The sequence below is a fragment of the Peromyscus leucopus genome, chromosome 1 (genome assembly GCF_004664715.2).
Source record: "Peromyscus leucopus breed LL Stock chromosome 1, UCI_PerLeu_2.1, whole genome shotgun sequence".
Classification (NCBI taxonomy): Eukaryota; Metazoa; Chordata; class Mammalia; order Rodentia; family Cricetidae; genus Peromyscus; species Peromyscus leucopus.
This window is the reverse complement of record NC_051063.1, coordinates 99877009-99892367: the sequence shown is the minus strand read 5'-3', so window position 1 is coordinate 99892367 and position 15359 is coordinate 99877009. Positions and strand designations below refer to the sequence as shown.

General features: G+C 36.8%; 1 protein-coding gene and 1 pseudogene across 1 annotated transcript; both read left to right on the top strand.

The window, feature by feature from the left end:
- Nucleotides 1-253: 253 nt before the first annotated feature.
- On the top strand, nt 254-1199 carry LOC114687230 (olfactory receptor 52E4-like). The gene is given in 2 exon segments (XM_028861933.1): nt 254-310; nt 312-1199. Coding segments are annotated over 2 exon segments (939 nt in total). The 5' UTR covers nt 254-259.
- An 8624-nt stretch (nt 1200-9823) lies between these two features.
- LOC114687233 lies at nt 9824-10762 on the top strand (annotated as a pseudogene).
- Nucleotides 10763-15359: the final 4597 nt, after the last annotated feature.

The following is a 15359-nucleotide window of genomic DNA, read 5'->3' as shown; positions in this document are numbered from 1 at the left end:
AATATTCCAGTTTTTTCAGAGACCTCATAAGTTAGAAAAAAGCAAGCAGTATTGGCTGCAATAGGTCTCAGAAGTAATATGTATGTTGAGAAAATTGCTCAATTACTCTTGACAAGAATGTCTTATCTTTGTAAGTACTTATACCATTTTATTCAACATACTAATGGATGTTTTCCCATCTCCCAGGACTTTGGTAATGGAAGTGCTTAATGAAAGAATAGCGTCCCTTGACAAGAATTCTCAGACACTTGCTAGGAGAATGCCTTCTGTCAACAGCACCCAGTTCCATCCTTCCTTCTTTATCCTTCTGGGGGATTCCAGGTCTGGAAGTTTTTCATATATGGATTGCTTTCCCTTTCTGTCTTGTGTATCTGACTTCCCTTGTGGGAAACATCACCATTCTCTTTGTGATCAAGACTGAACACAGCCTCCATCAGCCCATGTTCTACTTTCTGGCCACATTGTCTATGATTGATCTATGTCTATCCACATCCACCATCCCCAAAATGCTGGGTATCTTCTGGTTCAATCTCCAGGAGATCAGTTTTGGAGGCTGCCTTGCTCAGATGTTCTTTATCCACATGTTTACAGGCATGGAAACCGTTTTGCTGGTGGTCATGGCTTATGACCGCTTTGTTGCCATCTGCAATCCTCTTCAGTACACCGTGATCCTCACCAACAAAACCATCAGCCTTCTCCTTTCAGTTGTTATTGGAAGAAATTTAATTCTTGTGACTCCATTTGTGTTTCTCATTTTGAGACTGCCCTTCTGTGGGCACCACGTTATGCCTCATACATACTGTGAGCACATGGGTCTTGCCCGATTAGCCTGTTCACCCATCAAGATCAACATCATTTATGGGCTTGTGGTGATATCTCATATCCTTGTGGACATGATTCTGATTGCCTGTTCCTATGTGCTTATCCTTAGAGCTGTTTTCCAGTTTCCATCTCAAGATGCCCGATTAAAGGCTCTCAACACTTGTGGTTCCCATGTCTGTGTCATGCTGTGTTTCTACACACCAGCCTTATTTTCTTTTCTGACACACCGCTTTGGCCAAAATATTCCCCACTACATTCATATTCTTTTAGCTAATCTGTATGTAATTGTCCCACCTGCTCTTAACCCTGTAATTTATGGAGTCAGGACTAAGCAGATTCGAGAGAAAATAATAAAAATATTTTTACAAAAAGAATAATTCTATGTAAAGTTTGGATAAACATATCCACATATGGCTCAAAGTATAATAATCTGAGTTCTCTTGAAAGTCTTTAAAATTTTAGATGTGATTGCCATGCCTTGCATTTTGATTAGAAATGCTTTAGTATTGATAGCTAAGAAAATCTACAATTCTGTCCAGTCTCCCCACCTCCCTCCACATATCTGGACAAAGTTTAGAAAGTCATAGAGATGAAATTGAAGGTGACAATCACCTTTGAATAGAATCACTTTCAAGAATGATAAGCCTTTCCATTTCTCCATACATCTCTTTAGGTAAGTTTGAAAAATGAAGGACAGTGTAACCTAACAATGTTTTATAGATGCAAAGTTTAGTTCTTGACTTAGTACTTACTGGTGTTTGAACTGCCTCATATCATTCTATTCTTTACAATAAGCCCAGACTTTTCCTTCATCTCTAAAATTATTGACTCACTTTGGGTAAGTTTTCTATGTCTTATCCTTACAGTCATTACTACTCCTGTCTCTGTTCTCATTCCTTCTCCTTGCTCCCTATTTTTCTCTAATAAATTGGGTTTTAGTTTCTTAAAGGATCTGACAGACTACCTTATGAACATTAATGTGATGCTCTTTTTCAATTTTGATGTGAGTAATTGTGTTTTGTGTCCAAATCCAAACTGATTCTATACATCATTTGCCTTCATGTATATAGGGCTTCATAAAATTTAGAAGAGGAAATAAGGTCAATTCTATGGCATAAGCAAAAAAAAAAAAAAAAAAAAAAAAAAAAAAAAAAAACTCAGCAAAATTTCTTAATGCTATGGGCTTCAAATAATTTTTCATATTGTGAAATTCCTGATATGGGTGAAGAATGAAGTTTTGTTTAAAATAGGTCAAATGGCCATTGAAGTGAAGTTCATGACTGGTCATAGAATTCTTGCTTAAAATCAGCAGATGTGCCCTGTATGTCTTGTGTTTCAGAAATGTTTAATGAAAGAATAGCGTCTTGTCTACATGTCAATACAAAACTATTCAAATTATTAGATGATTGGGAAATATGGGTAGATAAAGCCAAGAAGACATGAAAGGAACAGCACCTACTCATCTCTGTGAGCCTGGGCAGCTCTTGTATTGAATAACACCAGCTTAGCTCCATTCCTGCCTGGTGTAGTGACCTGCAGAATTTCCTGGTTCATGTGCATGAATCGTGTTTGAATTTTACAGCCTCTGCCTTATGCACCTGGAAGTTATTTACTACAAATTAACAGTGGAAAAATTAAAATGCACTGAAACCTGGTATATCAGCTTAGTCTGACAAATAAAATGAATGAGGTCTAAATAAACACAGATACTTGTGTCCACAAAGTGTATCAAATGGACCCATCTTTAGTATGATTTTCATGTAGCAAGAGAAGGAAGATCACTCAGACACATTATTTTTATCAGAAATAATTAACTTGCATAATGTGAGTTTCAGAAAGACAAGCATTAAGTATTTTCTCACATGTAAAATATGGAGGGTGGTCATCATGAAGATAGAAGGAGGATTATAAGGGGAAAGGGGGTAAGACAAAAGGAGCTATATGAGGGTAATTCAGGGATAAATGTTAGCAATGTGTTATATGCATTTATGAAATGAAACCTACTACTATGGTCAATTAGCATGCTCTAGTCAGATGCATAAAAATAAACACCTTATCTCTGTAATTTGACAATTTGTTATTAAACTGTGTCTGCCATTTTAAAAAACTCACCAACCTTCTGACCTATACCTTTTGTCTTAAAAAAATCAAGTATCAGCCGGGCGGTGGTGGTGCACGCCTTTAATCCCAGCACTCGGGAGGCAGAGCCAGGCGGATCTCTGTGAGTTCGAGGCCAGCCTGGGCTACCAAGTGAGTTCCAGGAAAAGGCGCAAAGCTACACAGAGAAACCCTGTCTCGAAAAACCAAAAAATAAATAAATAAATAATAAATAAATAATAAAAAAATCAAGGATCTCTGAACAGATGTTCTCAAACTTGCAGCTATGCAAATAAATATGTATCTAAAATATACTGTAATATCAGGGGTAAGATGATAGCTTAAGGATCTTTTGCTACTTCTGCAAAAGTATAGTTGATTTGATCATTAAATATCCATACAGTTCAAATGGCAAGCAATTTTTCGTTGATTTAACTTATATTTACAGAGAACCAAATTATTGTACTATCTAACCTATAACATGAGCTCTGTAAAGAGAGATTGCATCTAGGATCTTTGCCTTGGCATATTCATACTGCTGACATCTACTGGTCAAAGGAAGTACATATCTTGATAAAATGAACTAGTAACCATTTCATGAGCTACCTACCAAGTGAAGAAATATAACTGTGGTTTTTTTTTTCTACTCAATTACTTATGTAATTTCTGCTCCATTAGTTATTGAATATGAGCAAATTCTATTTCAAATAAGTAAGGAGAGTAATTTACATTTTAATAATGGTTTGGATCGCCCATGAAAGACTATTATTCTATCTGTATGCATTAACTCACTTCATGCTGAGAAAAGCCATGTGGACTATATTGTCATTTTTGTCAGCCATGAAAAATTATAAGAAAAATGAAAAGGCTCAGAGATGTGAGAAGGGCTTTTGGTTATTGAATTATAGGAAGTATATTTAAAGTTAAATTGTCTGACTCCAAATTATTAACTCCAAAAACAAGGTGTTCAAGCCGGGCAGTGGTGGTGCATGCCTTTAATCCCAGCACTCGGGAGGCAGAGCCAGGCGGATATCTGTGAGTTTGAGGCCAGCCTGGGCTACCAAGTGAGTTCCAGGAAAGGCACAAAGCTACACAGAGAAACCCTGTCTCAAAAACAAACAAACAAACAAACAAGCAAACCAAAGGTGTTCAAAATTAATAATTATGGCTATTATTTATTTGCCAATGAACTTTTTTTGTTAAAACATAGCTAATCGAAACAAAACTTCAGTTTTCTGCTGGGCTTTGTTTCATACATTCGTCAAACAGGACAATAAATAAATAAATATATAAATAAATAATAGTAGTTTCATAGTCAAGAAAAAAAGAACCCTCACTAGCTTTGGCCTTTTAAGCATCTCATACAAACCAAGTAATTATAGCACAGCTAGATACACACACACACACAAACATTACTGGAATGCTTGGAATAAGATTTTGCTGTTGATTTTTTTCTTTTCCTTTTTGTTTGTTTGTTTGTTTTTGTTTTTGTTTTGGTTTGGTTTGGTTATGATTTTTCAAGACAGGGTTTCTCTGTGTAGTCCTGGCTGTTCTGGAACTCACTTTATACACCAAACTAGTCTCAAACTCAAAGATCTATCTGTCTCTCCCTCCCTGTAGGGAAAAAGAGGGATTTGACAGGGGTGGGAGAAAGATAAGAAAGGGTAGGCGATGAGGGCCAACAGAATGCACTACATACATGTGTGAAATTTTCAAAGAGCAAATATGATAAAATGATAATAAAAATCATGTCCTTAAACTATACTTCTTCCTTTACATAATGTCTAGTCATATTTATTTTTGATTTTATTAATTAATATATAGAATTAAGGGCACCAAATGCTCACAAAAAGTATGTATATATATAGGTGTATATATATATACATATACCGTATATACATATATACTATATATAGTATATGTATATATATACTGTATATACAGTATATGTATGTATGTGTGTTTATCAAGGTTTGGAAATGAATTAGCATCATCTTTCTCTACTACTTATTAATTTACGTACGTTTCAGAGAAGACTGAGGAAATACTGGGGTTTCCTACAGTACTGCTCTTTTCCTGCCTTTACTGCTTCTCTACCAAAAGTGACTTCACCTGCCACCATAGAGATTTGAAGTGTTAGTGTGAAGCCATTATGCCTCTGAGTAGCTCGCCTCCTGGGCATGTTCAAGGGGAGTATTCTCTAGGTGATGTACAGATAACTGGTCATTGGTAACCACAAGCAGAAAAACAGACTTCTACTCTGAGAAATGTGGGAATTTTCTGTTCCGTGTCCAGGTCCTCAAATATAGCTCATTGGGAGGAGGCTGTCCCCAAAGGACTAGAGGTCTTGTTTAATTCCTTGGCTCTGGCTATTGAGAACTTGGTCCCACACAGGTTACAGTCTATGGCATCCAGTTCTTCACAAATGATTTCTCAGATGTTGGACAGAGGTGGGTAAGTTCCAGTAATTCTGATGGAAGGGCCTCCAAAGAGTAACTGAGCTCCATTGGGTGGGTCAGGACTCTGTAAATAGATACCAAGTATATAGTGAGGGATCAGTTTGAAAATAACTCAGATCCATTGCTAAAAGTCAGACATCAGCACCCACAGTGACAAGAAAACAAACCAGTTTCAACACGTGCAGGAGTGTGTGTGCAATCAGGAGCACATGAATAAAGAATGGTATATTATATACATAAGGGAAGTATCCATGGAAACAGGTCAGCTGGCATAGATGGTGTCTTTTCCTTCTTATGCATTTCTGTTTGTCTGTTTAGATGAGGCCAAATGACCAGTTAGTCATGGTGGCAGGAGAAAGTAATTTCATGGACAAAATAGGAGGATAAGTGATGTTAGTGGCAAATTCAAAGTTACTTTAAACATACCAAATTACTTTAAAACTTTAACTAAAATGCACAACTCTCCAGAGCTAATATTTTAGAAAATACAATTCATATACCAAGAAAAACACCCCGAAGTTTAAAAAGAATAGTCATTGAATTGAAAATTGCATTGCAATGAAAGTTGGGATTTAAAGTCACAAGAAACCACAATGATATAAAGCTAAGCTTAAACATGAACTTTTACTTCTTTTATTTTTCCAAAATGCACTTTATATTTTATTCTTTATCTACTTGTTAGGTTTTTGGTTTATTCATTTTGCTTTTGTGGTTTTGATAGGCTGCTTATATCACAGAAAGTTTTGCTGGTACGGTAAACTAGGTTAACACCAGTAGTCTTTTAGAATTTGAAGTACCTTGCTCCAGGCTCTTTTAACGTTTTAAATTTTCCACTAAAAAATCAGCTATTATTCTGGTGGATTTTCCTCTATTTGTGACAAGCACGCATGTGTGTGTGTTTCTTTTGCTGCATTCAATATTCTTTCTTTGTTTTGTATACTTGGTGTTTTAAGTATGACATGCATGAGAAGTTTCTTTTCTGGTCTTGTCTATTTGGGGCTCTGTGTGCTTCTTGTATCTGTACAGATTTATGTTTCCTTAATTTGGGGAAGTTTTCTATGATCCTGTTGAAGATCTGGTCTATGTTGTTTACCTGGAATTATTCTCCTTCATCTATGTTATGATTCAAAGCTTTGGTCTTTTCACAATGCCCCTCAGTTCTTGTGCATTTCTTTTGTGTGCTTTTTTCAAATTTTTCACATTCTTTTCTGTGGCAGTTCAATTCCTCTATGTTATCTTCAAGTTCTGATATTCCATCTTCTCCTTGATCCATTTATTTAAAAGACTTTACTCTGAGTTTTCTAATTGCTTTATTGAGTTTTTCAATGCCACCTTCATTTCAACAAGAGTTTTCTTCAGTATTTCCATTTACTGAATTTAGTTTTCAAATCCTCAGTTGTCTTCATTAGTTTGTTCAATGTTTATTTTTGTTTTCTTGTACATCAATCAGATATTTACTGCTTTTCTCTATGTTCATTGAGCTGTTTCTGTCTTCTTTAAATGCTTTAAATTTTTGATGATGTTTATCATTGCTGTTTTAATCTCTATGTACTAGTGTTCATACAGGTAATTCTCCTTGGAGACCATTTCTAAAGGACTAACAAATTTAGGAGGAGAAATACTGTCATAGCCTTTCATATTGTTTGCATTTTTTGTGATATGACTGTACATGTGAACTTCTTTAGTTGTACATCTGATATGAGATTCTAAGCTGCCTCTATTGATCTACCAGTATCTTACTGTATAGTAAAAGGCATCTCAAACTCATGACCCTCTTGCATAAGCCTCCCAAGTGTTGAGGTTTGTATATTACCAGACTTCTAATCCCATTGAATTTTTTATCTCATCAACTTTGGACACTCCTTATTTTTATTTTTTTTCTGACATTATAAATGAGTTATCTCTGTTCTTTAATTTTTCTATCAACAATATTCTTTCTGTAGCTCTCTCATTAATACAATTAATATTATCATAATATATAATCTTTATTTTTTAAGCTTTGAAAATGCTTAGCAGAATTTAGACATTTCAAGATACTAACAATTGCATCCTACCACTAGGAACCAATTAGTACATTGGTTTTGTGTTTGTTCCTTCTAGAAGCCTTTGATGGAAGCATGAAAGATTGTTGGAAACATAAAAATGAAAGTCCAAGTAGGACAATTCTATAAGAGTTCAGACTAATAATGTTGATCAGTAAATTCCATTAACAATAAAATGTAAAACATCAAAGTGTAGAGATAAGGAAAAATATACATCGAGATATAGATAAAATATAAGTATGTAGAACATTTAAAAAACAGATTAAACATGCCATGGTAGTTAAACAAGATAAAATAATTTAAATGAAGGAAAATTCATTCAGTATTTTCATGTCTTAGATACTGGAAATGTACTACATATTAATAAAGATCGAAATGTATTAAATGAGAAATAATGAGAATTTAAAATCAGAAAATGGACAGTGGAAAAAAGATATATTCTTGGGATATATCTCTCCATTTCCTCATCATCTCAGTAATAATGATGATTACAGTTAGTAAATTCTACATTCAGGGCTGAATAAGCAAACTACAAATTTATGTTATAGTTTTCAGACTATCCCTGTGTGTTACACCAACCATGGAATCAGTATTGTCATCACTAAGCTATATATTTTAAAAATTATTGAAACTATTGATTAATATGTAGCATGTACACAGTATCATATAATATAGATAGATAGGTAAATAGTCTTTACTTGACTTTCATTTACCATCTTTGTAAATGGGAGCAGAGGTGCAAATCTCAGACCTGCTTTAATACTTATAAACACTAAGAAAGGTCCTTAAATGTCACCTAGATGTCTTTTCTCCAAAACAATCTGAAGTATTATTCTTTTCAGCTAAAATAACTATTTGGTCTATTATGTTCTGAGGCAAGGACTAGGAATAAATACAAAGATAGATCTAAGAAAGGGTCGCTGGGTATGAAAGCTACTGATACTGAGTTTCATATGATCAGAACCAAAGGTAGAGAAAGACTGAGATAACCCAACCCAGGGAGTAAACAAATAGCAAAATGCTATTTATAACACATATTTGGAACTAATTCCATAGTACATTGGTAAAGAAACTGGGATATCATATGGCACATGCCAATCTAAATGGAATATATTGTCATACTTACAAAGCAGTTTTTAATGCCTATCTTATAGCCCTAGGTATATTTTGTATTTAAACTCCATGACACCATAGTAGAATCCATTGTATTCAAAGGAACATCAAGGTAACACAACCCACAGCACTGCTGTAGATAAGCCACTGCCTACCCAACAAGCCCAGTCGATGTCTGACTACCACTTGTGGCCCAGAGTCTACCACAGAATTCACCCTCTGTGGTTTATAGTTAAGTAATAGGATAATTTGCTCACGCCCATTACCTCATCACGTTATAAATTGCATCCATGCCACTGATGACTCAGACCAGAAAACAAGGCAACAGATGAATTCAGTTTTGTAGTCAGCTAGCCAGTAACTAACTTGGAAATGTCCTCGCATGCTATGTCAGAAAAAAACTAGATAGAGCACTAACACAATGGAGGAAAATGACTGCTCTTCATATCACTCCACCCTTAAAAATATTCTGACATTGGTCACCACTTTACAATAGCATAAAGCAATTGCCTATTTACAAAATGCATCATAAAGCTTAAAAGATCATGAATCACAATAAGTCTGAAATAAATTGGTGAGTGTGTAGTGCTGTTTGTGTAATGATTGTAATATGGTGCATGACGGGATTTTACATTTCCAAGAGGGATCATTGTTTTAGGGAATTGTGTAATAGTTTTCAATTGTCTCTAAATTTTTTAATTCCATTCCATAGTCTAAATCCAAACCACTATCTATCTATTCCATCCCTCATCTTTACTGGCTTCTCCACTGCCACATATATCAATTTCTCTTCTTCTTTGCAAGAAATGTATTATTCCCCTCAACAACCTGTTGAATCATCATCTCCTAAACCCAGTCCAGTGATATATTATACACTGTAAACACACACACACATACACACACAGAGAGAGAGAGGGGGGCTCCATATTGATTATATATTTAATGTCTTAATTAGCCAGTGTGATTATCAACAAATAGTTGCTAAATTAATTACATATATATGTATATATATATATATGTTCTTAAAGACTGAGAGAATAAATGACAGAAGTATGTGTTTGTTTTAAGTTTGAAAGTTTTCTACATGGTTTTCTATAAATGTGGAGCAATTTTTTCAAAGTTAAAATATCTTCCATTACCCTCTGTAGGTCTCATGTGCTATATTATGGAATTGAAGAATGGGTTTTCCACTTCCACAAGAATTACACAACATACTATGGAAGAAGCTAGGGTCTCTCAATGGAAGCCAGAAAGCTACAAGAAATGTGTTTGTGATCAGTTCACACTAGCATGCTTCATTCCAACAAGACACAGTTCCACCCTTCCTCCTTCCTCCTCATAGGGATCCCAGGGCTGGAAGATGTGCACCTGTGGATTGGCTTCCCATTCTTTGCAGTGTATCTAATAGCTGTCCTGGGGAACGTCATCATCTTATTTGTGATCCAAACTGAACGCAGCCTCCACCAGCCCATGTTCTATTTCCTGGCCATGTTGGCATGTACTGATTTGGGCTTATCCACAGCCACCATCCCAAGATGCTGGGCATTTTCTGGTTCAATCTCAGGGAGATTGTGTTTGGAGCCTGTATCACACAGATGTATACCATTCACATATGCACCGGCCTGGAATCTGTGGTGCTGACAGTTATGGCCATAGATCGCTATATCGCTATATGTAATCCACTGAGGTATAGCATGATCCTCACCAACAAGGTGATAGCTATTCTGGGTATCGCATCATAGTCAGGACTTTGGTGTTTGTGACTCCGTTTATATTTCTTATCCTGCGGTTGCCTTTCTGCGGTGTCCGGATTGTTCCTCATACCTACTGTGAACACATGGGTTTGGCAAAGCTAGCATGTGCCAATATCAGGGTCAATATCATTTATGGATTAGTTGCTTTCTCAGTGGGATACATTGACCTATCTGTGATTGGATTTTCCTACATCCGGATTCTCCAAGCAGTCTTCCGCCTTCCGTCTTGGGATGCTCGGCTCAAGGCTCTTAGTACATGTGGCTCCCATGTCTGTGTCATGTTGGCCTTTTACTTGCCAGCTCTCTTCTCCTTCATGACACACCGCTTTGGCCACAATATCCCTCATTACATCCATATACTTCTAGCCAATCTGTATGTGGTTGTTCCCCTGCCCTGAATCCTGTTATCTATGGAGTCAGAACAAAACAGATAAGGGAGAGAGTACTAAGAATGATTAACCCTAAAATCCACTGATGTTTACCTCCATGATCTTCCATAACAGTTCAATAAGAACACAATGGCAGTCAGAAATAAACATTAGAAACTCTTTCTGTTAAATTTCCACAAGACAGTAAGTGATCACAACAATAGATTCTAGAAAAAAATTGCTCACCTCCTTTCACTGTCCTCAAAAGTCAGTTCCATTACATGACCCTCCATGGATCAAAAGTTAGTACACACCATCAAAAGATATTACATAAAGGTTCCAAATTCTCTACTCTAACCTATGGGAGGTACAACAAAACCCTTTTATTTAAGCCCATGATAGCTTAAAATTCCAAGAAGGAGAAAAGAAGGTTGGAAAAAGTTGGTACCCAGTGCCCTTGAGTGATATATTTCCGCATAGAGATTCTATCCAGTCACTTGCCAGAGCTAAAGTTATAGTCATAAAAATAGCACAGAGTATTATCAAAACCAAGAATAGTGGTAAAAGATAAACAAGCATCATAAAATATACATTTAATCTCAGGTTCAGGCCTTTTCTGGAAGTTTGACCTGAAATCTACAATAAAATTCTTTGAAGGTAGGTATGACTACTTAAAATCCCAGTTCCTGTGAAGCTGAAACAAGAGGATTGGGACACATCTGGGCCCATCTTGAGCTACACAAGATGATTTTGCTCCAGGCCACATAATGAAGTCATGGTTCACAAAATCTAAGGAGAAGGAAGGAAGGAAGGAAGGAAGGAAGGAAGGAAGGAAGGAAGGAAGGAAGGAAGGAAGGAAGGAAGGAAGGAAAGCAACTATAAGCAAACAAAAAGCAACCTAGAAAAATCTTTTTGGACTTCAATATTCCTGCCTACAAAATGTTAAAAAAAATAATTTGACACAGTTAACTAAAAAAAGTGGAAAATTTTTGCAAATTATAGAACTTTAAAAGATTTGGAATCTTGCATACTTAACATGGTGTGTATTTTTTTCTTGATGTATGTAGATTTATTCTTTTAATCATATTCTTATTTATTCTTTGAAAATGTCATGCATATGTACAATGTACCTTGATCATATTCATCTTTTACCCTTCCCCCAACATATCTCCTTTCTAACTTCATGTTCTCTTCTTAAAAAAACTTTTAACCCACTGAGACCAGTTAATCCTGCTCAAATGCGCATTGATGAAGAGTCATCCTCTAGGATGTGGGCAGCCTACCAGTGGCTTCACCCCAAAGAAAAATGACTCTCCCTCCCCTAGCAATCATGAATTGACAATAGCACTTCAGCTAGAAGTAGAATTTCAGTAGCCCCCTTCTACATCCTTGCTGGAATTTTTAAAGGGCTTGATCTTGGGCAAGTCTTATGCAGGCAAACAGAGCTGCTGTGAGTTCATATTTGCAAGAGCTTTGTCACATCCAGAAGACATCTCACAGCATTCTCCCCTGTCCCTTGGCTCTCACACTCTTTCTGCTCCCTATTCTGAAGTTTTGGTGATATTTTGGGGCCAGGGAGAACTGCAAGTTAACACAGATGTCCAACCCTTACTTAGTACTCATAATCACTTATTTTCAGCATTTTGAATAGTTATGGGGATCTGTGACCTTAGTCATTGCCCATTGCAATAAAAAGCTCTACCAACTTAGCTATACCCTCAGCCCTGGAGATCATTAGTTCAAGTGAAATAAACCAGACTAATAAAAATAAATATCCTGTTTTTTTATTTCATATGCAGTCTAGATTTATATATAAATAAATATATATGACATAAAAGATTGTAGCTGGCTGTAAGGTGAGAGAAATAGGAAAGGGAATGGGTAGAGAATAAGAGAGAATGATGAATACAAATGTCAAAAGCAAAAATGTGCACTAACTTCAAGGGCAATAGATACTCTAATTTGGGAATCACAGGATATAAATACCTAAGAGAAACACTCAAGAATTTAAAAACTTGTTGTGCTCCTGGTTTTCCAACTTCTTCAGGGCTACCAAAGCTGTATTTCTCCAGGGAAGAAAATGTATCTGAACTCTAATATAACTAATATAAATTTTCCTTTCTAAGAAACAGAATATGGAGCTATCCCTGTCTGTTAGAAGGCACTATGTCCATACAGTAAGTTTGACCTTGTAGAAAAATGAAGGTATCAAGCCATCTCAGCGGTACTAGTGGGATTAGAAAAGTTGTGACAATGGCATATGGGACTAGATCTGGAAGGGAAATTAAAGAGAGTCACAGGATAGAGAACTAGTAAAAGGCAAGGTGTAGATGGTACCAACCCTAAGCTAGACTCACATACTCTTTGGGAGGACCTGGATCATACAAAAGGACTCAATGATCTGAACAAACTTGATGGAGGATATCTTGAGCAGCCTTCCTCAAGTGCTCATAAGAGTATGAAGCAGAATGTAGATTTGGAGGAGAAAGAATTGCCTCCATCCCACTATTGTCCAGGTGGTCATCATTAATTAAAAACATTACTAGTCTACCTCTTACTTCCTTTCTCATTTTCTAATAGTTTCAACTCTTCTTTCTGTTCTTCAGTTCTCTCACACACATGCCCCTTGTTCTTTCTACTATCATTTCAGTTTATTTTTCCTCTATTTTCAGACATTTCTTTTTCCATCTTCTTACTGTCTTGGGAATACACATGCTTCTGTTCTCCTCATTAGTTCTATGTTCTGTCTACTCCATATCATTCAGCTCAGAGCCATTCCAATGTATAATGTTAAACCCTAGCCCAGAAGCTCCCAGCAGGGAGGAAAACTATAGCACCATTTTCCACTGGATGACTTTCTCTCTTCTCCTCATCACCCATCATCCCTCATCCCTGTTTCCAGTTCCTGCTAACCAGGTTTCATGTTAGATTGAATATGTTAAATTGAGAGAAATTCCTATCACCGTCTTTATATTCTAATTTGACATCATAAAGATTACGATCAAGCCTCTGTGTCTGGTGCATCTACTCTACACACCGAGAGCAATGACCTTTGGATCACTCTGAAAGGTCACCTGTGTGAAGGTTCTTTAAAGATCCCTGTGATGCTCTGAGAAAGTGGTCTGCATGTTCATGGGAGGAGACAGGCAGAGAGAGCTTATTGACATGGGGGAGGAAAGATAGCAATTGGAGAAAAGAATGAAAAGCGGCATGAATTCAGGGGTTGGAAGAAAAAAAACATGAGGGGATTTTTTTAGAATATTCTTCAAAACAGAGTCGAAGGATCCTGTGACCAATACACAGCTCTTAGCTTGAAATACCAGTTCAAATGGCTTTGTGTGCACAAATAAAAACACCTCAACAACAATGTCAATGGACATGTTAATATGGAAGGGGGAAATTTTCACAGGGTCCCACCCCTAGACAAAGAACTGTGGGAAACTAATGACTTTTTGGAGAATTAGCCTCTCCCAAGGATCAGCCCCTTTATTGATTGCCCCATGCAGAGTGTTCAAAATTATAATTAAAAGGCAGAGACTGAAAAGACAGAAATACAATCCTGGTGTCCTCTCTGAACATGGCTGACAATGTGAGCTACATACTTTCCTTCCAATGGTTTCTATGGCACACATTTCTAGAAAACACTAAAGAAATAGATGGATAATATCTCAACCTCCTCCCTAAATTAGGGACTGTGAACTTTTTATAAGTCAAACATCAAAACCCAATTATACCTGATTAAATCACAAGTAAAACTAGTGGCAGTAGAAAACAATCAATATTCACATAAAAAATGTGGATGAGAGTTCTATTCTTCAGCATGCCACTGAAGATTCTCTTGTCATCATGGGCTGCCCCACCTGGTGTTAACAGCTTTACAAGTCATACCCAGTGTCTAACTGCTGCTAAGGCATCCCTGATGCCAAGATTCGCATCTGACTTGGAATGGAAGAAGGCAAAACTTGATGGATTCCCACTTTATGGCCACATGATGCCAGATTAATATGAGCAGTCTCCTCAAAAGCCCTAGAAGCTGACTATATTTTTACTCAAAAAATACATGATAAAGAGTATTATGACAAGGATAACTTTCATATTTGGGTGAGGCTCCACTTCATCTGCATCAACAAGATGTTGTCTTATACTGAGGATGACTGGGTACAGATGGGTATGTGTGGTGCCTTTGGGAAATCCCTGGGCACGGCAGTCAGCCTTCACAGTGGCCAAGTTACCATGTCCACCCTGCACCAAGCTATAGAATAAGAAACGTGATTGAATCCCTGTGTAGAACAGAATTCAAGTTTCCTGGCTGTCAGAGGATACACATCTCAAAGACACATGGCAGGTAAGACATGGCTTATCCCTGATGACTGTGGGGTCAAATATATGCCTGATCATGGTCTCATGGACAAATGACCAGTCCTGCATTCCTAAGGGCTTCCACTGTGCTCTCTTATATACCCTCAAGCCATGCTCAGTAATAAATCTTATATCCAGTCTGCCCAGGAAAGTGGGTGATGGGAATAGTACACAGGCTTTGGAAGAATAAATGTAATATTAAAATAACTTTTGAATTTAATTCTCATTAAAACTAACACTTCCAGCTGGGCAGTGGTGGCGCACGCCTTTAATCCCAGCACTCGGGAGGCAGAGGCAGGCGGATCTCTGTGAGTTCGAGGCCAGCCTGGTCTCCAAAGCGAGTTC